Genomic DNA, 25,249 nt, shown 5'->3' on the forward strand with positions numbered 1-25,249 from the left:
CACGTAAGAAAACTACTCTTCTGCTTCCTTAAAAACCTCAGGCACTGCCCGAGGGTTTGAATTTAATTGAAATATTTATGAAACAAAGTTGATCTAAATTTTGCCAGTATACATTTGCTTCAATGTGTAGTGGGAACTTTTAGGTTTCAAGCCATCTTTTTATTCACAGAATATCTTCAGTTTGGTCACATTTTAACTTGTGCCTTTTTCTTTGAATATTTAGTGTTGCAATCTGTCCTGTTGGTTGGACGTTGACAGGTGGAGATTATTGAGTCAAAATGTCACCAGAGGTTGCCTTAAACAGAATTTCTCCTGCACTTCGTCCCTTCATATCCAGTGTGGTCAGAAATGGAAAAATTGGTTTAGACGCTACAAACATCCTAAAAATAACTGACCTTAAATCAGGGTAGGTAAGCTCCAGTCAAGGGTTGCGTGTTTATTTTACATTATTTTTTGATGATTGTTGGTATTTTCATTGCTTTCTGTAAAAAGATTGTCCATACCCTGCCTTTTGTTGGTACATCTGAATTATCGTTTACTCAATGTTTTGCCCAGTTAAATCGTTCAGCAAGCCAGGCAGGCGGGCCTTCAGTATCCAAGGCAAACTTGGAGATGTAGGGAAAAATTAATGATCACATCAGAAGCTTCTAGCTCAATAACAGTTGATGTGGAAAACCATTGCATTCAATTTGGAAGAGAATAAAATTTGATTTGGGGAAATAGTGATTTTACAAGTATTCTAATATTTGTATTGTCTCATTAAAGTAATAATTGTCTTCCCCTACACTGACTCAGGTAATTTAACCTTCATTGTTCAATTTGTTCAATATGATACTTGAACCTCTTTTTTAATCTACAATTTACTGTACCAAAATGCTCTTTTAGTGGATATGGGAGGGGGAGTGGGGGCATGAAAAAGATAACTTAGAAGGTTATTAGTTCGTTGCAGAGGTTTAATTAGATATTAACTAATAATATGGTTCAACAATTATTCAATATTTGGATTCTCCCTTAGAAAGAAGGAAACAACTTGTACGCAAAGGAAGGAATGTTTTTGTTGTTGATGTCATTTTGATCTCTCACACTTTGTGAGTTTAACAGATTTTAGTTATTAGAATGATGGCTGTTTTGATATCTGGTCAATATCCCAGGTTTTGGTTGATGTATATTGTTTGCCACTACTTTCGTGTTTTTTAATTAAGATTTGCTTTCTGTTCCTGCTTTCAGTTGTACATCCCTAACACCCGGACCTTGTTGTGACAGGTTTAAACTGCACATTCCATATGCTGGAGAAACATTAAAATGTAAGCATTAAGTTATATTTATATGTTATATTTAAGTTATATGAAGCGCTTCCTCACCCCGCGTGAAGGTGCTTTATAATGCAAGTTGTTGTTGAATATTTGGAGATTACAAAATGACAATGGTAATAATTTGGAGATTATTGTAGTTTAATCAAATAAATATAAATGTGATAGTTTTGGAGTGTGCTTCAAAGTAAAATAATAATCCTTACATTTAATACTATGCCTTTCAAATCAGATGTCTCAAATTTTGTGGGTTGCTAAGTACAGATCCAGGGGGCACTGCTTTCCTTCCTCAAGTAGTATTTTACTTTAGATATTTTGAAAGGGTAAAAAACTGAGTGGATCCACTGGAATTTGAGTCCAAAAATATTTCTAAATCTGAAGCTCAACTAATTGAGTTCAGAGGATGAAAATAATTATCCTAATGTCCCCATTTGCCTTAGTTTTTTCAATTTATTTCCCTCTTGTCGCTTGCATCACGAATAATTGAATTGTTTTTAAAACTGGAACTGTTTTGTGCTTTTTTTTTAAAAGGGGATATTATTTTCAATTGTCATTACCCAGACCTGCCTCCAGACTTCATCTTTGGTGAAGATGTTGACTTTCTGCCTGAACCCACAACTCTCCACGTAAGTTTGATGTAGAATTACTATGTGTTTCTTCATTATGGGACAATAAATTCAGAATAAATCCTTTGGATTACCTGATTTTAGTAGGTTCTGAAGGATATGGTGTGATCCTTGTTTGAAATTATGCTAGTTCTTATTAAACCAACTATTATTCAGGGAGCAGCAGATTACATCTTAAAGCTGTGTGGCCCTCACAATTTTTAGTGTTGAAACTAAACACTGAATTCAAACCTTAACAATTGGTAAAGCATGTTTTGAAGGAGCCATCCATAATTTCCCAAACGAGTGTCACTGGATTTTCAGCTGCTGCCAACTTTCTATAGATGCACATTTTTGGTAAATTTTAAAATCATTTTGAAGCTAGATTGTTTTTACTGAAGAACCTCAGAAACATTTTGTGTTAAATGTATCATTGTCATATTCAATTGAAATTGGGGCCAGTCATCGCATGTTGAAGATGAGGTTTCTGGTTTAAAAGGTATTCTCATCAGTCTGGAGTTAGAGGAAAGCAAGCAGAACCTGACTGGGAGGTAACTAAGACTTTTAGTTGCCCCAAGGAGCTCTTGAACAGATTATATATGGTGTTAAGCTCTCTTTTGGGCAGTTCTTCATAGATTTCTTTCAATTGGTGATTGAAGTTCTGCTTCAAAACTGTTATAAGCAAATCTTTGGTATGTTTCAATGGTCTAGTGGGAAGGTTAGAGAATAATAATGGTTAGAATAACATAAGGGCAGAATATATATGGCATAATGAGATTGGAACTATAATAAATGCACTTGTCTTTTTTCTTGACAGGATTGAGAGAAAATATTTTATCCGGTTTTATGTGTACATAAACTGTTTATTATAAAAAGATCAATTACTTAAGAATTGAAGTGGTATATTGTGTTAGGATATAGTAATGCTCTTTTTTTACTTGCAAGATGGAGGAAAATCTGTTGCACGCTGTATTTATAACTGTCATTTTGATAACTAAAAGATTGCTTAGTCAATACTCAGTTAAAGTATTGTTGTACATTTATAAAATTTGTAGAGTGGTACTAAAACTGCTTGTAAGTTTGTTTTTGCTACTACAAAAGTGTTTTCCCTTTAACTAGTTTCCACAAATCATGAATGAAGACCTCAAGGAAAAAAATGCAAGCATGCACTAACTTAAAATCTCAGTTTTGTTGTGTCTTTTTTTGAAAAAACCTTGTTCAATATTTCTCAAGTTATCTATTATTTTGACCATGAGATCTAAGAATCTATTAAAAGCAAAGGGAGTAGGTGGTGGTGTGATTTGAGAACTGGAATAGGGTTAAAAGCACCAAAACCCTAGTATTGCTTATTGTTCATAAACATAACAATTTATTTTATCTGCCCTAGTAGAACAAGTTGCACCTTAATTTCAGGTCAAATGAACAAAGGGTTTACCAAGCTGTCCTGCTGTATACTTTGTCTAAGGCATGCACTTTGTAGGTAAGGTAAATTGGGTGTGTTTATAATTGAGGCTTAGTATATACAATACACAATACACTTTACAGTATATTCTGTGAAGCGCTTTGAGACTGCTAGAAGATGTGAAAAGCGCTATATCAAATGCAAGGATTATTATATTATTACTATTATTATATGTTCCCTAGTCCATGTTCTCTATGTACCACAGCTCTTGATGTTACATTATCCAAGGCAATCCGATTGGCTCAGAGCAGGTGTTTTTCAGTGGAAATCACTAGCTATGTTATTTTAAAATATGTTACTAGTTAATCTAATTAAAACTGCACTAAGGTTGTATTTTTCAAAGTCCAATGCTGATTTTTGTATCCACATTCCGTTTCTCACAAAACTTGTTAAACAAACTGGCATGCATTTCAATTGCTTGATGTTGGGTTAAGAGGCTGTTAGGAAGGCAATAGTGCAATGTATCCAATGTTCATAGGACATTTCTGATAGTGTATTACTTTTTAAATGTTTATGGTTCAAGGTCTATTTCACAAATCATGAGTTTTTCAGACCTACAAAGATACATAAATAGGATACCTTATTTTTAAATGTATTTTTTAGGTCGCTTTATTCCAAAAAGAAAATAAATTTTAATTTATGTAATGTACAATGATTCACTGTTCAAATGGTAGTGTGATGATAATGAGGATTTTGTGAAATCCTACTGATGAAGTCATTCAGTGTTATCCTCCAGTGAATGCATTGTGTAGGTACAGATCAACTAATGGCTTTGGGTTCTGGTTTGGATTCATGCTTGCATACACCTGTTTGTACAGCCCTAAAATGAATCATCGTCTTGGGCAACCACTTTGCCCAACTGACATAATTGAATAGCCGTAGCAGGAAAGCCACAGTCTGGGCTTCGTCCTGTCGATCTAAATTTCACCCTGGCACCAATTCTCTGGAGTGAACATTCACTTGTTACTGCTGCAAATTATGTTATACTGCACCACATAGTTACATGCTGCACAGATGCAAGAAAATGATTTCAACTGATTTTGAAAATATTAACTATAATTGTAAAATTATGCTTATTATTAAGTTTCAGTGAGGAAAAGTACATTTTTTTTAGCAATATATGAAGTTGCTGTTCTAGTTTTATGTTTGATTTTGAAATTGTGATGTAATTGAAATAATATTTCATACTTAAAACAATATAACCACACAGTAGAACATTATCATACACAAATTTATTGATATAGGCAATCAGCACTGAACTTTTGTGTGACAAATGAATGCATTTAAGACATAGACAATAAAAAGTTTTGAAAGACTAATTGAATATAGAAAAATGGAGCTATAGAGAGAAGAAGCATTTGATTTCACCTTGCAAGCAACTAAACTGTGGTACTGGTTTGAGGTGAGGTATCTCTAACATCATAGTGAGGTAGAGATACATGTTTTTTTTAACGAGAAATGGTTTTAGCTTGGCTTCGTTGTTAGCAGTCTTGCGTCTGGATAAGTGGTACTGGGTTCAAACACCAAGTTGGGGCTTTGAGCTCGCAGTGTAGATTGACACGACGGTGCAGTACTTGGGTGGGACTGTTGCATTGTTGGAGGTGTCCATGTTGCTATTCAAAGAGAAGCGAGTTTCTCCCAGTGTCCCAGTCAGCATTCTCCAAATTAAATTGGTTATTCGGTCATGACTGCTTGTAGGCAGATTGCTACGTGAAAATTTACGAATACAGTGCCTGTTTCCAAATATAGTCACTATACTTTACAGCAGTTACCCATTAATTATCTTGAGACATTATAGGTGCAAGGATTAGCATATACATCTCCCAAAATACTTTTTTAAAATGATTTTGCAATGGGGGGATGGGGGGGCAGACGAGTACTTTTTGCTGTCTGGTGTATGGCACATTGAATTGGTTTATCGATATACCAGGAAAAGGTTTCACAGCAATGCTTTCTGACAAGGCATTCTTACTTCAGTCAATTATCAGAAGGGTATGAACAGGTCTGACTAGGTAGCAGAAATCAGACAGTGAGTCCTGACATTTTTGCATACTAACAGTAATAATAGAATGGCATTGTCTAAAGTATGAGAGAAGGTTGATTGACAGCTTTCTTAATTTGAGAAGTGAAGTTTGCTAAACTTTTTTTTAAAAAAAACAAGCAATTATGGTTTGCAAACTATGTAGGTAATGCTGTACAAGAACTTTCAGTATCCAAAACAATTGGCTGGTGTCAACATAATCGTGTATCAACTTGAGGCGTTTTTTAAAAAAACTGCAATTCAGTGCTTGAGTAATAATCTTGCATATGACCATTTATTTTCTAAAATACTATTTTGGAAGAATTTCAACGAAAAAAGGTTTAGTCAACCTAAATATGCAATCTTAAATTACGGTGTATCAAGATTCAGAGAAGGTTGGATGAGAATTGTTCCACACGCATTTAAAATATAGAGCCTTGATAATAAATAATAATCCTGCGTTTGATATAGCATCTTTCATTTTGGGAGCATGTGTGAAAGTGCTTCATCGAATATATTGCAAAGTTTAGTGACTGTATTTTGTAGGTGAATACTACTGCCAATTTTCATACAAGTGTCCCACAAACAGCCATGGAGTGAGTGACCGATATTTCATTTGGGGATTGTTGGCCAGGATACAGGGAGAAACTCCTCTTTTCGAATATTACAATGAGATCTTTAATGTCTACCTGAGTAGGCAGATGGGACCTCAGTTTAATGTCTCACCTGAAGGACAGCACCTCCAACATACCTAGCACTTCACTGCATATAGCCCAGACTACTGGATATGAGTTCCAAGTCCCAACATGAAACTTGAACCCACAATCTTGGGGCTCTGAGGTGGGAGTGCTACCAGTTGAACTAGACTGATCCTCTATAAATGCCCAAATTAAGGGATAATCAACAAAATATTAATTCTAATTAATGTATTCAAGAGAAAATTGTGGAGAATAACTAAAATATCTGTACTAGGTTACTTTTTAGAAAGGGTGTTTTTTAAAGTGTTAAAGCACCATAAGTAAAGGAAATTATGAAATGTCTTCCTCGGTTACATTTAGGGAGATATTTTCTGTTCGGCAGTAAATTTATCTTACCTGTTGAACAGAATATTTTGAAAATTCATTAAATTTTCCGATTAATCTGTTGAGTATGCAGTAAAATTCATAAGTCTTTATAAATTGTCTAAATGCCTCAGTTGTACGTTCACCTGAGTCCCATTCAGTTTCCTATCAAAACTTAGATTTCTTTACACTACTCGTATTACTCACTTCCTAAGTCGTAGCGCCACTCCTCTACTACATTACTCCTCTATCCTACATTCCCCTTGATGTATGTGCACTTACTGGCCGGCTGCATTGAATCGCAGGAAATGTCGATGCGTGCGCAGAAGAACTTAATTTCCTGTGATTCCAATGTTTGCGTATTCAGTGACTGGTGAAGATTCATTGACTCGAGGGAAATGTAGTCTTAACATGCGCTGCAATGACACTGCAACCAGCTGCAATGGCAAACTACCGCATGCACACTTACTGTCTGTATTAAATTGCACAGGTAGATTATTGATAAAATCGGATTTTCTACGAGTTCTACAACTCGGACTTCACATAGTCATATTAAATGTTATGGTCCCGACTGATACGACTTAAGTGAGTTTTACTGTATTATCTTCAGAATAAGCTTCTCAAAATGAAGAAGGTAGAGTAATTCTGGGTAACAAATTGTGTGAAAAGCACCAGCAAATAACACATTTTATTAATCTTACAGGATTCACAGGTATCTGAAGTAATTCATTGTTAATAATTATTTTCATATGACTAGTATTTAGGAGAAAAAGTCTTCCAGAAAAACAATGTATAACTATCATTATAATTAGTTCCTGACATAGCATTTGTGCTTTATGTTTGTGAGCTAAACAGCAATTGTTTCTGTTTCAATAAAACTAAAAACAATGGACTTCCTATTGAGTGGTGCTGTGCGTTGGCATTTCTGTTGGTGTTTAGCTTGGATTAGTTAGTTGTAGACATAATGCAGATAGTTTGCTATGATGTAAGATTCCCGAAATACAGTTCATTTTTTTTGAAAGATACAATATCCCTTCTGTTTTCCCTAGATACAGGGATTAACCAAGCATGCAGTCAAAGTTTTTTTTATGTGAAAACAAATGTTGCCTGATGTAAGCAGACTGGCTGGCTCAGAGTGTAAAACCACTGTCCTTTCACCTTTGAGACTTGCTTTGAATCCAATCCAAACAGATGGATGAATACCTTCTCTACCAGTAGCTGATGGTCTCAATTTGCCTTCCATTTCACTGAGTCTACAGCATAAAAATAACTAAGTGTATCTTTGAATTAACAAAAATGCATTTGGTTACACACAGTGTTTACGCCAAGATATTGCAGGGGTGGGGATAAAAGGCGCACGTTATTAGTAAAGCAGGGTAACAGCATTATAACACAAAATAAAAGCAGAAGTTGCTGAGAACACTCAGCGGGTCAGGCAGCATCTATGGAGAAAGGAAAGTGAGTCAACATTTCGGGTCCACAACCCTTCGTCAGAGGGGTCCCTTCGCCAGTTCAGAACTTCTGTTTTTGTTTTCAGATTTCCAGCATCTGCATTTAGCATTATAACACAGTTGTATGGGTCGAATATCTGAAGCTGTGTTATTATGAAATGTGACAAAATGACTGACTTCTGGGCTGTCAAGTTGCTGCTGGCATTGCTTCCTGTGCATAGCAGCAGACTTCACTTCCTAGGCACCGCACAGTGCACAAGAAGCATCACACTACATAATTTCCTTTGCACACATTTTATAGGACAGGAAGCCAGCCAGTCACCAATAGAATAGGATACCAGCAAAACTGCCTGTTGTACAAATTTGAATGCAAGGTTTCTAGGGAAGCTCTCAACCCAGGTATGGAATCCTAGCAACTTCGCTCACAATTGCTTGCCTTGGCACACAGGCACCAAAAGGACTTTTATGGGCGATAGTGCAGGTAATATGCAGTTAGGGTGGAGATAGTGATATTGTAATGAGAGAGAAATTTAGAGAGACAAATTGGGACACGCAGAGAGGAAGGGGCATACACTTATGGAAAGAAAAAGGCAGAGTGAGAAATAGAAGAGCTGGCATAGTCTAGTACTGTACTAACAGTATAACTACTGCTGGAACACTTTTTTAGTTAGCACTAGAGCGAATTTGTATTATCCACACTGTCTGTTTATCTGCAAAGGGGCTGATTCCAATAAGTACAGATGATCGGCTCTTTTCTGTAGTTACAGGCAGGTTTGTGCACTGGATGTTATGTGATGTGGAATTTAGTAATAATTGAACGTTAAGAAACAGTGTCCAGAAAGTGGCTATTGAAAGCCAATCGGTGCTGAAGCTCACGTCAGGACTTTGAACTCACATTGTCTAGACTGACATTCCAATGTGATGCTGGCAGTTCGCTATATTATTGGAGGTGCCATCCTTCAGATGACACTTTAACCAAGATCCCATTTGCCTGTTCGTAGAGGATATTGAAGATCCCAAGGCTATATTCAATAAGATAAGAGAATTTTTCCCATTGTTCTGACCAATAATCCCCCAAATAAAATTGGTCAATCGCTTCACAGCTGTTTTGTGAGCAAATTACTGCTTTGTTCCTCTATAATAATAGTCACTGCACTTTACTGTAAATCCTGTGAAGCACTTTAAGGTGTCTTGACATGAATTGAATTGTATCAAAACCAAATATTATTATTGTTTGATAATCTTCATTGAAGCTGATCAACCCATTTAAGGTCCTTTTGTTGTAGCAGGACAATGAGGCAAGACAATGGGACCCTGAAGAATCTCCTCCACTCTGATGATATTTAGGACGTAGATGAGAAACCATTCCATCCACAACGAGATGGAAACTTCACACACTAATCTACCTATCTGCTAATTCTTCTGAGTTGCCCATTGCAACTGAGGTGTTCTTGGAGGCTCTTGAAGGGAGGAGGCCACAGAATATGGAGTTTCAAATGTAGATTGTCCAGCACTCCCATTTCACAGCTACTGTGAGCAAATGGTAATGAAATCAGGGTGGTTCCGATGCATGTGGCACGTCCACATCATGCTGCTGCCCTTGAGGCAGAGGACAGGTGCAGCAGTGTTGTCAGAATTATTTACCGTCTTCCAGAGCCTTCAGTTTGTGTGTGTTAGTTTTATACCTAAATGGAGTATGGAGAAAGAGCAGTTAAATGGGACTGAAAGGATTGCTCTTTGAAGGACACAATCGGCTGAATAGCCTTCCTCTGTACTGTAAATTTCAATGTGATGTTGGAAGTTATTGTTACAAATCACAACTTTGTTCAATGCTTGAACAAGATGACAGAGAGTTTGCTTACAATTGTGACAAGATGTAGTCATAGTCTTCTGGACGTATCTCTCGTGTGATGATTTTTCTTTCTGTCTAGTAATAGTGCTTGAAAAAGTAAAGCATGAATACAGAAAAACTACATTATAATTCAGTCCACTGGGTCCAGTGTCTTACTGGCCGTGTTATAAGTGATGAACAGAAAAATAATGGTCAGATTGCTGCTGGTGTCACTTCCTGCAATTGCGTATTCTGTGTTGGAAGTGCCAGTAATATCACTTCCTGCACATGCACACTATGCACAACAAGTGCCACTGTTACTTCCTGCATGCTGCTCCTGGGTATAATGCTTCTTGTAAGAGCAATCTGTTAATTAAGTACTTTATTTTGACCTTCCAATTCATTCAGTTTAAGCACGCTGCAATCAGTTTTCTGAAGGAGGGAATTTGTATCTTCAGGGGAGCGTGAAGGCTAGTCAAAGAATAACCTCATAAGCTGTTGACCTTTGTGCACATTAGCTATTACTTTTTGCAGTGAAAAGAAGCACAGAAAAAAAACACTTTTCAGAATTAGCCAAATATTCAAAATCAGCTTGTTGTTAGAGTTTCTGTCGCTGGCAACATGATCCTTTTTGTTGTTTTAAAACATACCTCATCTAATTTGGGATGTTTATTTGAATTTATATTGCAGATTTGCGTTCCTAATTAGAACCCGAACTCTTATAGTATTAATGCAGATTTTGTTTGTCCTTTGATTATTACATTAATGCCATGACTTATTTCTAAAAAAAAGCCACTCTTGAAAAACATTCACCCAACATAACACATGTATTATTTTGAAAATGTTTGAATGTCATGATTTGTATATTGCACACACATTCAAAATATGAAGCCTTAAAAGTGGTGGTCTAAAGCAAATAACAGTATTCAAAATTATTCTTGTTGAAGCTTGCAGAGGTCTGTAATGTCCATTCTATGTTTTTCTCTCTTTATCTCAATATTCAGCATTTGAATGCCTGGAACTCCCAGAATCCAGACTGTCTCCTGCTTGTTATTAAGGAACTGGTGCAGCAGTACTACAGATATCAATGTGATCGACTCCATGAGAGCTCACGCCTTATGTTTGAGTATACAGCACTACAGGAGGGGCCTGAATTTGGAGACAACATGGAGATCTACGCAGGAAGAAAAAATAACTGGGTAAATTGATAGCAAATTCTGTTGAATAGATTTTTGAGAAAAAAATTAACTAACAGATTACAAGCATCAATGAGATGACTGCCACTTAATTAGCAACACTTTATATTTCACACTAGAATACAAAACCCTGATTTTAATTGGAAGGTAGCTATCATCCCATTAAACTGATATGTTGATCAGAATTTTGAAATTCCTTCTAACTGAAGAAGGCATTTTTTTTAAAAAAAGCAAGGCCCTACATGTTTTTCGTTAGAGATGCAGCCATAAAAAGATGTTTTTTTCCCCAGCATCTTAGGGTATCCTTCTAACATGAAAAGCACTACTACCTAAATGCAGTTTGTTGTGTTTCAAGCCCACCGGCATTCCAACGTGATCTGTATTGGCATTAGGCACATCATGGAGCTTAATGCCAATATAGATCACTTTTTTTTAGAAATCTATATTGGCAATAAGTTCTATGATGTGGAACTCATTGTTGCAGGTCAACTTTTGTCACACCTCTCCCCCCACTCCCTCCTCGAGCCCCTGCAGTCTGTTTTTTGCCCTGCCCGCAGCACAGAGAGAGCGCTTGTCAAAGTCACAAACGACATCCTATCTGTGACCAGGACCCTCTGTCTCCTCATCCTCCTGGATCTCTCTGCCGCGTTCGACACAGTCGACCACGCCATCCTCTTCCATCGGCTCTCCTCCCTCATCTACCTTAGTGGGACTTCAATCCTACTTAACTAACGGCCTCCATTTCATCTCAGCAAATCGTTTCTCCTCCTCATTCACCAATTCACTTCCGTTCAACTGGCACCGGCCTCCTGCTCGTCCCTCACACCCTCCACCCTACCATCGGAGATCGTGCTTTCAGCCACTACACCCCAAAACTCTGTGTTGGGTCTATAAAGCCATTAAATAGCCAATGAGATCTTGGGATTTATAGCTAGGGGGATAGAATATAAGGATAAGGAGATCTTGTTGAATCTGTACAAAACAAAGGTCAGGCCACAGTTGGAAAACTATGAGTGTAGTTTTTGTTTCTCATTATACGAAAAGTGTTAAGGTGCTGGAGGCGATGAGAGACCTAGACAGCGTGGATAGGGAAACATCATTTCCGGAGTTCAGAGGATGTTAGAACTCAAGGGCACAGTTTGAGAATACGAAATAGGTCTAGAATGAAGATTAAGAATATTTTTTTCACACAGAGGAATTTGGGATTCCCTTTCACTGTCTGCTGATGGGGCAGCAGCATGTGCACTTTCATAAAAAGATGTACACATGGTTAAGGCAGAATAAAATTGAGGGATAAGGGTAAAAAGCCAAGATATTATCATTTGGGATAGGTACTCGTTGGGAGTGTAAACTCCAGCCAGATTGGATGGGCCAAATAGTCTGTTTTTGAGCTGTAGCATCTATGAATCCAAGTGGGTGAAAAGATTATGGAAATGATGTTTCTACTCAAACCATTAGCTCTGGGGGGAAAGCTTGAGATAATGACAATTAAAAGAGTATGATTGAATAAAATACATATTGATATCCAGGGAAATGGTTTGGAGGAATAAATAGAATCACATCTGAGGCAAAACTGAATTAATACTCACAGATGGAGTTCTTAACTCAGAAATTCATTTCTTAACCTGGTATGCTTCTGCAAATGTGTCATTTCAATAGCATATAGTTCAACTCCCCCATACATTCGGTTAAAATTGTTTAAGCCATTTTCTCTAATGATGCTAATTGGCTGTCTATTCTGGTTGAATATAGTCCTTAAAATATTCTTGGGAATAAATGTCAAAATGGGCATTCATTCATCGTTCCAATTAATAAGCATGATTTTACCCAAAGCATGTCATGCATTGTATGTTTTCAAAGAGCAAAGTGTTGTCAGACATTGAAATGAGAAATGCTATATAGAATAACAGTTTTTTCTAACCTAGAAAATAATATTTAATTTATAAAAATAATGGATTCTTAAAAGTGAGTTGCAAGGCTGTAAACTTGAGTAAATATACAGGAAAATAAATGGTGCATAGGAAAAGTTTGATTTATGAATCAAACTTGTTCAGCGTTATTCTGTTAAAGAGTTAAACTTCCAGAATGGTACCACAAAGTAGAACTACTTTTGCCTACTGCGCCAGACTTGATCTGCCAAGCTGTTTCCTTTGTTGAATTGCCAGCTGTGTTGTCTTAGAAAATTGTAAAATGTTGCTGGGAGTTAATATTCTCAAGATTGTATAAACTTGCTGTTTTTTTAAAAAAAGGATTTGCTATTGGAAGTGCTAGTTAAAGACCTTAAATTAGGTAATTTATTATAAGATTATAGACTATTGTTAATTGTGGACTAACTGATTACCAGTAATTTGGAGTTTTAATATTTTCCTACAAACAGTATAAGCTTTTTTGAGCAATGCAATATTCATATATCTCAGTAGTGCTTATATAACAAACTTTTTCTTTCTCCCTTTCCCTCTTGAGTATCTCTGTATCATCTTTTCCATCTAAGAAAATGAGCAAAGTTGCTCCTATGATTTCACCAATTAAATTTACAAGCCATTTTGCAAGAAAGTGTGCGAAATACAGAAGTTAAACTTATGTTAAGCAGTAAAATAGTTTATTTCTCAAACCAAAGTTGTTGCGTTATTTTTTCAATTTTAATATGTCTTAGCTTTAAAAGAAACATCCCACTGCAATTTTCTACAGTACACAATGAGATGGAGCTACAACCCATATCCTCAAAAATGTTTTTCCAATTTTATGGTTACTGATGGTGTATTTGGTCTAAATCCTTAGAACAGCTACAAGTGGTATCACCCAGCACAGCTTATAAAAAGTTATAGAACAGTATTTCATCACCAAGACCCGGCTTCGACTCTAGGCCAGACAGGAAGGATGAAGGTGTCCCTCTGATAACTATTAATGGCTTTAAGTGAAAGAAATCTGGGCAATACAGTTTCCTGTAGAAGCAAATCCACAATACATAATAGTCTTCAACCATTACACTAATTGTCAGCAATTCACTGATCTCTTTGAAGTCACGGATGCAGGAGTACTTCCAGATCATGCAGTTGTATGAATCATGCATCAAAATGCATATCTGCCAACATTAAAAGTCCCTATCTGCTGTCATTCTCTGGAATTAATTGGTAATTCTCTTGGTAATAATCCCTTCGAAAAAAAATTGGTCACTCAATCCATGACTGTTTGTGGGACACTGCTGCACCCAAGCGTTTCGCCCACAAAATATACAGTCAATTAATTTTACAATATATTATGTGAAGCGCTTTGAGACGTCTCAAAGATGTGATAACATGCAATATCAAATGCATGGATTATTATTACTAATTTTAGGTTACAGTTCCTTGCAAGCAAAAGTAACAATAGGGTCACCGATTTTCACTTTAAAAGCTCTATCTTTGCTTGCTCTAGTCCTTGATTACCTGCTATCCACATTAATTTGAATTATTTCATCAGTTATAATTAATTATTATTAGTTCAGTTCCACTCACTCCGTTCAGAAATATCTCCATTTGTTTTCTTTCCTCCACCTTCAAAATCTGTAGTGTCTCTGAATATTGTATGAGAAATGAAAACTTCATTTTCATATACCCAAAAAAGTCCAATTTGAATCGAATCTGAATTTCCAAGTTATTCCTACTATGGCAAATTTGTTTTACTGAGCTATAAAATAAAAATGAGCCACAGTTTTACATTTCAGGAAAGAAATTATAATTCAGGTTATGCTCAAATGATATATAGGTGAAATCAAATCATACCTAAATTATGTTGTTGTGTAACATTTATTTTTAGAATTGTGGTGATGGAGTTCAGAGGTACATATGAATAGATTTACAACCATTTGACCCGTTGAATGCAGTAGTTCACTTGTCTTAAACTCGTAGAGAAGAAGCCTGTTATTTTGTGATATCCTAGTATCCTGTTTTAATATTTAATCATTATAACGATAGTAATCCTTGCATTTGATATAGTGCCTTTTCACATTGTTGAGACATCTCAAAGCGGTTCACAGAATATACTGTAAAGTAAATTGACTGTATATATTTTGTGGGCGAAATTGACGATTCATTTTGGCGTACTAGATAGACATGTCCGATATAAATGCCAGTGAATACGTTGACCATTTTTGTTAACTTTGCTTGGTTTTCTGCAAATTTCACAGACCGGTGAATTTTCTGCCCGTTTCCTTTTGAAGCTGCCAGTGGACTTCAGTAACATTCCAACCTACCTTCTCAAGGTAAGATCCTCTCTATTTCCAGGGAGAGCCAAATTAGTTTAAGACATCTTTAGGTGAGTTATATCATAACGATAATTATATTACTGCTATAAGCACATGAGTTCTCGATAATTTCAAAATGCTGCCAGATAGCTATTCTAAATGACCTCCTCATTCCCTAATCCATCACCAGCGCCTCCACTCAACTGGCACTGGCCTCCTGCTCGTCCCTTGCACCCTCCGCCCCATCATCGGAGGTCGCCCTTTCAGCCATTATGCCCCAAAACTCTGGAACACTCCCTCAATCCCCTCTCACACCTTTTTCAAGTCGCGCCTGAAAATCTTCCTCTTCGACCGTGCTTACAGCCACCTCCCCCCACCCCCCCATGGCTCAGAGTCAGGATTCTCCATTGTTAAGCATTCTAAGACGCTGCCCTGTGTGGATGTTGCTATATAAGTACAAGTTGTTGTTGTAAATTTATTTCCATTGAGAAATTATAATCCCACAGTCCTTAAATTTGATGTGTGTGTGTGTATTCATAGATATATATGGTTGCTGTGAAACTCCAATACTGGAGGGAGTACCCCTAATGGGAAACTGAAATTACGACTGTGTCCTAAACCTTACATCCAGGTGGTAGATGGTTAATATAGAGAAAATTAATGTGAGAAAATATCTCACTTATATGAACAATTTGGGAGTAGTTTCACAGAAGGAAATATTGGATGTGTACGCATAGTTATGGTAGATATTGTGGCAATAAATAGTATGTATGTTTCAATTTTCATGCTGGGAAAGGGAAAACAAACAAAATTGTGTACATTATAATACTCAATGAATCACACTTTTTTTCTGTCACCAGGTCACCCTATTACTTAGCCATAGCACACAATAATGGCGCCATTACAATTTGTTTTAGGTATTAGTGAATAGAGAGAAGAGAAGAAATATAGTTCCTTCCTGCCCCACCTCCCCATGCACCTATGCACAGCGTTATATGAAGGAGGACATGCCTTTGGGAATTTCTCCTGATAAAGATGGAGTTAATTTACAGCCCCCTTCTGAGTGCAGATTCTGTCTAGGATAGAATGTCTGTTTGGAGTTATCTTCATTAAGGGATTACTTTTAATTAATTCAGATTGATGTTCTTACTTCAGGAAGAAATACATTACTTTGAGCATGCATTATGGTAAACTCACACCCTCTACTTTCAAACTCAGAACATTATACCTCCTTGAGTATTAATGTTTACTAATTGCTAATAATAGTGTGTCTTGCTTTTCTTGAATATTTACTCGCTAGTTGTTTTGAAACAAGGGAGGCGAGTGGTTCAGCCAGAAATGATAGTTTTCTGCTTCTGGATATCCTCAGAGTTTTTATCTCTGCCTTAGCCCTTCCATGGATACTCTGATCCTTCTATATTGTTCGCAATCTGAGGTGTGTCTAATCCTTACACATCCCCACCCCATGGAATCGTTTATAAACTTTAGGAATTGTGCTTGAACTCAATTACAGCCCTGGTGTTTACTCCTTGCTGGTTTTAATAATACATTCTGGGCATGTTTTTTAACAAACAACAACAACAAACTACGGGTATAGCACCTTTCATATCAAGAGGACATCCCAAAACCCTGGATAGTCAGAGATCCACTGGTGGTTGAGATCAGTAGGGGCAGGAGGGTGACTGAAGGCACGGTCGAAGAGGAGCATCTTGAGATGCTTCTAGAAGGAGGTAAGGGAGGTGGCGAGGTGGAGGTACTGTGGGATGGATGCAAGGCGGGGGAAGCAGGTCGGAGCCCACTGAACAGAGGGAGTGGACAAGTTGGTAGGAGTTAGGAGATCACGGAGGTAGGTTGGATGGAATATTTCTCCATCCTTTAGATTTTTGAGTTAAACTGGCAGCAGTTAAATGCAGTGGAGTGTCATTTTTGTAGAAGGGTGTGTTAACTTTTGTTTAAGGAGTAATTACTGCAGGATTATTGGCAAGTAATTTGTAGTTGATTACAAGGAAATTCTGTGTTCAGTTAAGTGCTGCTGTAAAATTGTTTTATAGCTAACTGCGTAAATGTTGTCAATTTCCCAAACACCTTTGCCATTCTGAAAGTCATGTTTTAAATCCATTGCTAGATTTAGGGAATCCCTCAAATACAAAGAATAATAATAATCTTTACATTTGGTATCATGCCTTTCATGTAGGGAGAACGTCCCAATGCACTTTAGAGGATATAACAACAACAACTTGGATTTATATAGCGCCCTCCACACCAGACGGCGTCTCAGAGCGATTCACAGTAACAGATCCCGGGACCGAGCCAGGGGGAGGGGGAGGAAGGTGACCAAAGGCGCGGTCGAAAAGAAAGGTCTTGAGCAGAGAAGTAGTTGTTACTATAAAGTGGAGTGATTGCATGTTTTGTGGGCAAACGCAACAACCAAGTTGCACACAGCATTTTCCCAAGAGAATTTTTGTTAAGGGTGGGGAGAATAGTAGCTTCAAGTGTAAGTACTTCACTCCAGGTTTTAATTTTTTTAATCTGTACTTTCATTCGCCATAAGTTGAGTTAATTTTTGAATTTTTTTGGCATAAGCAACCATACAACAGACCAATTATTAGCATACAGTGCAATAACAAAACTTACATTTATATCAGGCATTTCACATCAAGAAGGTGTCCCAAAGCATGTTTTACTTTATCCTTCATAAAAATTTAAATCATCCTTGGTCCACATTATTAAGATTGAGTTCAAAGTAGCCCCCTGGAGAAATGCCTTCTGTTTCATTAAAGGGGATTGAAGTTTAATCTAATTTGTCAGAAATTAGCTTTTTCTTTGGATCTTTGAGTGACTGTATAAACTATTAAGTCTTTTTCCCTATCTGTTCACATGTTTTGAAAGTTCTTGCTGGAAGAAATTCTTTCAGTAGCTTTTGTCTCAGCCAGCAGGGTGTTGAAATTATGGACACAAGAGGCTCGAAATCTTAGCTTGTAAGACTGTTTTGTCTCACGAGTCATCCAGAATTGTAGAATTTTGAAAGATGACTAAGAATTTTCAGAATTCTGCACAATCTTGGATTTTAAGACTAAGTGGCCATACAGGCTAAGGTTAGATGGTATCTTGGGCCTGAATTGTTAAATACCATGTCTAAATTGGTACAATGATCAAGCAGTTCTGTAACCTCATCCTAAATTTCTCCACTAGTTTGGTTTTAGAATTCCATTTACAATGAGTCATAGTTTACTTCTCATTCCACAACCTTGCTGTTTGTAAAATGTTCTAGATAAGATGAAGTCTGTTTGTAAGGATTGTCAGTTTTATGATCTTGTGGGTGATACTTTATTTTAAACAAAGGTTATCACAAAGTGAGTACTTATTCTTTTCTATTAAAAGAATAATATTTCTATTAAACACTTTTGTTTGAATTTATCGGTTAATGTTATGAAGGCAGTTATAGTGAATGAAGTAGGCTGATAGTAATGTAGGTTCATAATCTACTGTACTTGATTGGAGGCAATGCCAAAATAAGTGCATAAAAGCAAAGGGGTTGTTTATGCACCTCAGTCTGTGGCATCTCTCAGAATGGAAGAAATTTCTAAAGTTTATTTTGATTTTAAAATGGCTTTAATAGTGTACTACATTTATTTAAGGAAGCAATGGTTTCTGTACAATATCTTGCATTTCCAGAAAGGTTTTGCAATTGTAGATTTAAGCCACTGGAAACGAGAAAAGGTCACAGGAAATGGTTTGATGTTCAACTCTGCATTTTTTTTGCAGAAATGGACAGTTACAATATTCCTACTCCCTCCCTAACCATCACTTACTCATTTGACATAATTTCCAACAATTTGCAATATGTACTTAATATTTTTTTAATTTTGGCATTTCAGACTGGAGGGCACTATAATTGGTTTAAGCTGGGTAAGGAAAATATGACTAGAAATCCTGTTTCTGATTCTTAATTCAGTATTGTCTTCTGGAATGAGTGTGTTGGTGACAACAAGATCAGGCCAAAGTATTTTTATGTAAAATTTTCCTATCATGAGAGAAGTACATTAATTTCCAGTAAAGCTCCCTTTCTTATTGTGAGATATGGTTGTCATATTTTCCTGTGACTTAATAGTAGTGGTAATGGAAAGCTTGCTATTTACTTAAAATTTTAATTTGAGTGGAAAAGTAAAATACTTTGGGGTTGGAGAAATCTAATGACAGAAACCACGTAACATTTATGATTTTGGGTTATGACATTATTATTACTATATGATGCACTTCATTTTGTAACACTCTCGCCTCTGTGGTTCAAGCCCCATGTGGGGACTCTAGTCTTATAGTCTGGACTGATAATACAGTGCAGTCATGAGGTGTTATCCTCATATGAGATGTCAAAGACCCCATCTGCCTGTTCAGGCGAATGTTAAAGATCACATGGCACTATTCAATAAGAAAAGGGTGTTTCTCCCAGTGTTCTGGCAAATAATACTAATCTCATCAAATAATCTGTTTTACTCAAGCTAAAACAGTTCTGGTTAGGATAGGCCTGAGGAATATAACTTGCTGCATAATAATAGTTGTCATAGGCATAGATTATGTGGAAATAAACAGGCTGTTTGACTTAGACCATGACAGGAGTATGGACATTGAGTTTAAAAATAAGGATTAAATATAAAACCAGAAAACATTCACACAAAGGATTTTGAGAATGCAGAATGCACTGTCCCAGAAGACCATACGTGCAGAAGTGATTGAGATGCTTAATCTGCCAGGAAAGGGTGAAGTACGAAACCTTCCATGCCAGTTAGAATAACATCAGTCACTTCATTGATACAGACAGAAGGATCAAAGAAGTAAAAAGCAGTATTTGTGTTAGGATCTGCTGACCCCCTATCAACCTGTCTGCTCCAGCCTGCTCCAGATCTCCCGCCCGACCTGGAGCCCGGCCGGGCTCTGCCTCTCTGCCCCCACTCTTTGGCCTTGCTCCCTCTCTTGCCTCCTTCAAGGCACGACTCAAGACCCTCCTTTTTGACAGTGCCTTCAGCCACCCTCCTACCCCTCTGCCCTCCCTCATTCCAACCACGCTTGGGTCCTGATCCCTAACTGTTCAGCACTTGAGACGTCCTCCCGACATGAAAGGCACTTTACAAATGTAATTTTGTTGTTGTTGTTATCCATCAGGTTTTATAAATTCTTTTGTGACAAAAACTGTACAATTCGCAAAAATGAAGTGACCAACACTATAAATATTCAGTGAAATAAAATTTATGTCATCTTAAATACTGCAGTTAGTAAAATGTGTTAAAGGCAATTCAAATGCAGGAATTTCGTTCTAAATTTTAATCTGAGGTAAATATAGTCGTAGAAAGATCACTGACTTGTACTCCAAGTGGGGCCTAGAGTGAAATGCCATACAAATCAATAGTTTTTTAATGCAGTACAGTATGTTTGATATTTATATCTGCTGTGTCCAAAAAAGGATGGTGGTTACATAAACAAATGTATTGCGTGACTTTTTGTTGCACAGCTAACTCTTCAATCATTGGGGCTGAGATTGCAATGCTGTAAACTTTGAGCAAGAACATTGGAATGACAGAATCAAACAATAATTGCAGGTTACTGCTTTATGATAATAATATTTTTTTCAAATTCTAGTTCAGCCTTGTTCTACAAAACGAGCATTGCATAAAACTTCTTTACCAGGATATTGTATTTTGTTAAATATTTCTGATTTACACTGACATAATTTGTGCAGTATGCTTCCCAAATTACATTTAATATAATTAACTGCTTGACTAGGTTGTCTAATAATTTGTGGCCCAGATGTTAACTCTTGTACTTCTTTCTATCCTTCCCCCCTCCACCCCCCTCCGCTTAGTCTTTAACAAAGCAACTTATTGGCTCATCAGAACATATGTTTTCATCAGGCTCAATGACACTTTAATTAAAGCATCCTTTAACAAAAGAATACTGTGTGTTATCACAGTGACGTCATTGCTTAAGGAATTCCCAGTGTCAGCCGAATGCAAACAAGTGTCCCACAAATAGATTGTGGATCTATTTTAATTTATTCTAATATTAATATTTTAATTTCTTATAATTAATTAAAATGTTTAATATCTGCATTCACTACAAAAAGATAATTCTTGCAATTGACAGTAATGGATAATAGATGGACAGTATATTTCTGACCTCGCGTTGTGACCTCTCCATCCATGCTCTCCTACGCTGTTCCAATGAGCCACAGCGCAAGCTCGAGGAACAATACCTTCTTTATCTGCTTGGAACCTTACAGCCCTCTGGCCTCAATATTGATTTCAACAACTTCAGAGCATAACAATTCACCTTCCCGCTCCCCCTCTTCTGTGACCATTATCACATCATCTGGGTCCCAGACACACCTTTTCTCTCTCTGGTCTGTCTATTTTGCTGCAATTTCCCCCCACCCCTTTGTTCTGCAGTATTAACACCTCGATTCCCCTGTTTTGTTGCAATCCCCCCTTTTGTTTTGCATCATTAATACCTTTTTAACCCATCATCCCCTGTCCTCTACCCCATTTTTTTCTTTGTCTTCCTTTCCCTGCCTCCCCCCTCTCTGTTAGCCCTTAAAAAGCCTCTCCCTCCCAACATGCCCCAGTTCTGATGAAGGGTTGTGACCCGAAACAGCAGTGTCCCACAAATAGTCATGGATTTATTTTAATTTATTTATTATAATTGATTAAGTTGTGGATGGTGGCAATGCTGTCATGCATTTCATGCCGAGCTGTGCTGTTCACCAAGAAGCTCCTCAGGTGTTAATGGTACCTGTCAGTCACTTGGTGAGGCTTAAATCTGCACTTGTTGAATGTCAAATGTCCAACTGGTGACAATCCTTGCAGCTGAACTGGCTCCATGATGATGTGTTTGGCAATGCAATTTTGCTGGACAATGAACAGGAAGCTTGCCAGTCAGTGTTTTAATGGCAAGCTATGCTGTTTCGGCTGCAACAGTACCCAAAACACATTCTGGAGTTCACAATTCTTGACTCTTGGCAACCGTCAGAAACTATTTATTATGGATTTACATGTCCCTGTACTTGGTATATTGACAAATGGTGATATATCTGTTCTATTCACATTGGAAAGTTTTGAGGTCAGTAGGTTCATAAGAGGTTTGTTTTGAATAATCAAAATCAGTAGTACGAATGCCTCAGCTATTAAGCCACACCCATCTTAAATACAAGTAATAAAGGAAGATAAGTGTGTTGGCCTAGATCTCTGGCTTAAAAAAAACAAGCTTTTGAATGTACAAATCACTGTTCTAAGAAGTGACTTGTAAGCACATGCTATGGAGCAAACTAATTAGTAGAAAGTGGTATTGAAGGCATTTTTTAAAAAAATCGATGTGCAATATAATTTAGAAGAAAAGATGAGAAAGGGCATTACAATACTTCATCCGTACCACCGATTCTTAGAAGTACAGAAATCAGGTTGAACCTTTAATATTTTAAATTTGAATTATTCACTTACCATATATATCCGAGATATATAAATATATTAGAAACTGATTTTTCTCAGTTTAACTCTAAATTGCAAAGGGAATTTTGGATTGGAATGTCATGTATGGTACATCCCACATTCAGTTCTGCAACCTTTGTATTTCTGTCTGCAGATATATATATATATACACTGTTTGTGCAATCGCTTTGCATAAATAATCTTAAAGGAAGCCACTAGACCCACCCCCCACCTCAAAAAAAATTTAACTTGGAATCACAAAAGGCACAACGCTATCCTTCAGTGTTACAGTTAAGTGTTTCAATTAAGGATTTACACTGGATTTTGCAGATCTGCAGTCCCATCTTTCGTGTGGGTTTCCAATCCTAAGCATTGCTGTCAGTGTCAAACTATCACAAGTTGGACAGAATTACTCATCACAAGCTTAACACAGGCTGCAAACAACAAACATTACTACGCTAATTTCCCAGTATTTTTGGAATTTGTACAAATACTGGGAATGTTTATTCTGTCAGTTTTTCTCCAATTTTCTCCTCCTCCATCTTTACCCGTATACTTATTTTACGTTTTGTATTTCAGTGCCTAAAGAATTTAGTCTACAAATATACATCAAGTAACCAAGTTACTTTGAGTTGCATCTTGGAAATTCTTTTTATCGAAATTCTTTTAGAGAAGACCACATTTTTGTGGATGTCACTCATTTCAATTTGGGGTTAAGAACCCTAAAATATTTTATCCAAGTTGAAGGTGACACAGAATATTTGTTTAAAAAAAACTGTAGAAAGCAGTCTGGGGAGGGGGAGATCTTGAAGATTTTCTTGAAAATTGTGTTTGACAGAAGATACTTCCAAAATCTGCCTTTTGCTGTAAAACATTTTTAAGAGTAAGGGTTGGAGACTCGCATCCATCTAGCTCTTAACCATAATATTTTAGCTTTCAATTAAAATTCATCATTATACTCTTTGCTGCACTTACCATGAAAATAGCCACTATTTTTGGCATTACTGGCGAGAAGAATATGTTTATTCTTCTCACTATCAAAAATACAAGCTGCTTTATATTTCTTTTTAAATAAGATTGCTGAGATAAAATTGGTTCACCAATTCCTTAGCTCACTATGTTTCTAGGGATAAGACAATTGCTTGAAGAAAAATGTGCTGTAAGTATTGTAGATGAAGTCTAAACTCTAATCTTTAAATTCAATTGACGGATGCAAAGGCTTCAGCGCTTATATTTTATAATGCTCTTTGAATCAGTCCTTTAGATTACAATCAAATATAATCCCTTTCCATGCTTTTGAAGATCATCCATTATTCTTTAAACCTACATACGCAGCAAAGAAATTGTGTTTTCTCAATTGTTTAAGAATAAACATTTCAGGTAGTTTTGTAGTAAGATGTTGTGTTGATTCCTTGCACTGTTCAGTTTAAAATCAGAGATTTCTGGAAGGGAAAGAACTTAATATATTACACCACAGGATGATTGCCTCTTATCTTTCTCCTTCCCCCCCCCCAGTGAATAACAGTTTGTTTTGAATCCTCAACCCACTGTAGATTACAACCAGTATTGGCAAACACCAGAATATGAAGAACAAACATAAACCATTTTAATAAACTTGAAGATTTCAATTGAACTGATTCCTTTTTAAAGCTTTGATGGCGCATGAAAGGAATATCGTTTTCTGAGTCTATTACATTGTTTTCTTTCGATTATTTCTCAGTATTTGTACTCGCGTAATGATCTGCAATATGTAAGAATATCTTTTATGAAAAAGCAATGAGTAAAATGTACAGCAAAATTGTGGTGAAATACTAACAATTGCAGTATAAATAAACGCTGTTCATTTGCAATTGATTAGAAACTGAGTTTCTGAGTCAAAGAGGAAATCGTTGATGAAATTACAGCAGATGTTCATATTTCAACATCTAACTTAGTGTTGCTGAACTTGTACATCTGGCTTCAACTGCTCAATTTAGATTTTTATCAATTTAGTCCTTTGTTATTTACTTGTCAAACATGGAATCTTTGCTCTTGAATGTTTTGTTTTGAAGGAGATGTATATTAAAAACATGGAAGAGTAGTATGTAATATAAATTGCAGTTACTTTTACATTCTATTTTACTTAGATTTTATTTTACTTTTACATTCTATTTTATTCTAGAAACAACCCACGGGTTTGTCTATGGGTACTAATTTGAAAGGCAGGTTTGAATCTGCTAGTTGCATGGTTTTATAAAAGTCCAATTAAGTAGCTAGGTGAACTTTTGGGAAAATAACAAAAAAGAACACCTGTGACATGTGTTTTTTAAATTAGATTGTTTTATAAAAGAGAACATCCTGCGTCAATATTACTGAGGACAAATCTCCTAAATTTGTTTATTTCCTCACTTCCCATGCACATAAAAGTTATGCAAAACCTTACTATCTTTCTCCAGTCAGTACGGCGCAGTGTTTTTTAAACCGCTGTATTTTATTGAAAATAGACTGTATTTACACAACAAATTTTGGAGTTGTGCTTTTGTCATTATTTTTGTTTAGTTGTTCTTTAAGATTCAAGAATCTTTTCAATTTCTTTCTTTTTTTCCCTTTCTTTAAACCCCCTCCCCCCACCCCCCT

General features: G+C 36.6%; 1 protein-coding gene across 6 annotated transcripts in view; it reads left to right on the forward strand.

Moving 5' to 3' along the window:
- babam2 (BRISC and BRCA1 A complex member 2) overlaps positions 1 to 25,249 on the forward strand; it is a 66,983-nt gene that overhangs the window by 5,130 nt on the left and 36,604 nt on the right. For all 6 annotated transcript variants that reach the window (XM_042333549.1, XM_042333553.1, XM_042333550.1 and 3 more), the window contains 5 exons: positions 224 to 406; positions 1,228 to 1,304; positions 1,842 to 1,936; positions 10,745 to 10,939; positions 15,102 to 15,176. In XM_042333549.1, coding sequence (XP_042189483.1) covers positions 279 to 406; positions 1,228 to 1,304; positions 1,842 to 1,936; positions 10,745 to 10,939; positions 15,102 to 15,176 — 570 coding nt within the window. In that variant the 5' untranslated portion in view covers positions 224 to 278. The remainder of the gene's footprint in view (positions 1 to 223; positions 407 to 1,227; positions 1,305 to 1,841; positions 1,937 to 10,744; positions 10,940 to 15,101; positions 15,177 to 25,249) is intronic.

Source organism: Callorhinchus milii, unplaced genomic scaffold, assembly GCF_018977255.1.
Source record: "Callorhinchus milii isolate IMCB2004 unplaced genomic scaffold, IMCB_Cmil_1.0 Scaffold3, whole genome shotgun sequence".
NCBI lineage: Eukaryota > Metazoa > Chordata > Chondrichthyes > Chimaeriformes > Callorhinchidae > Callorhinchus > Callorhinchus milii.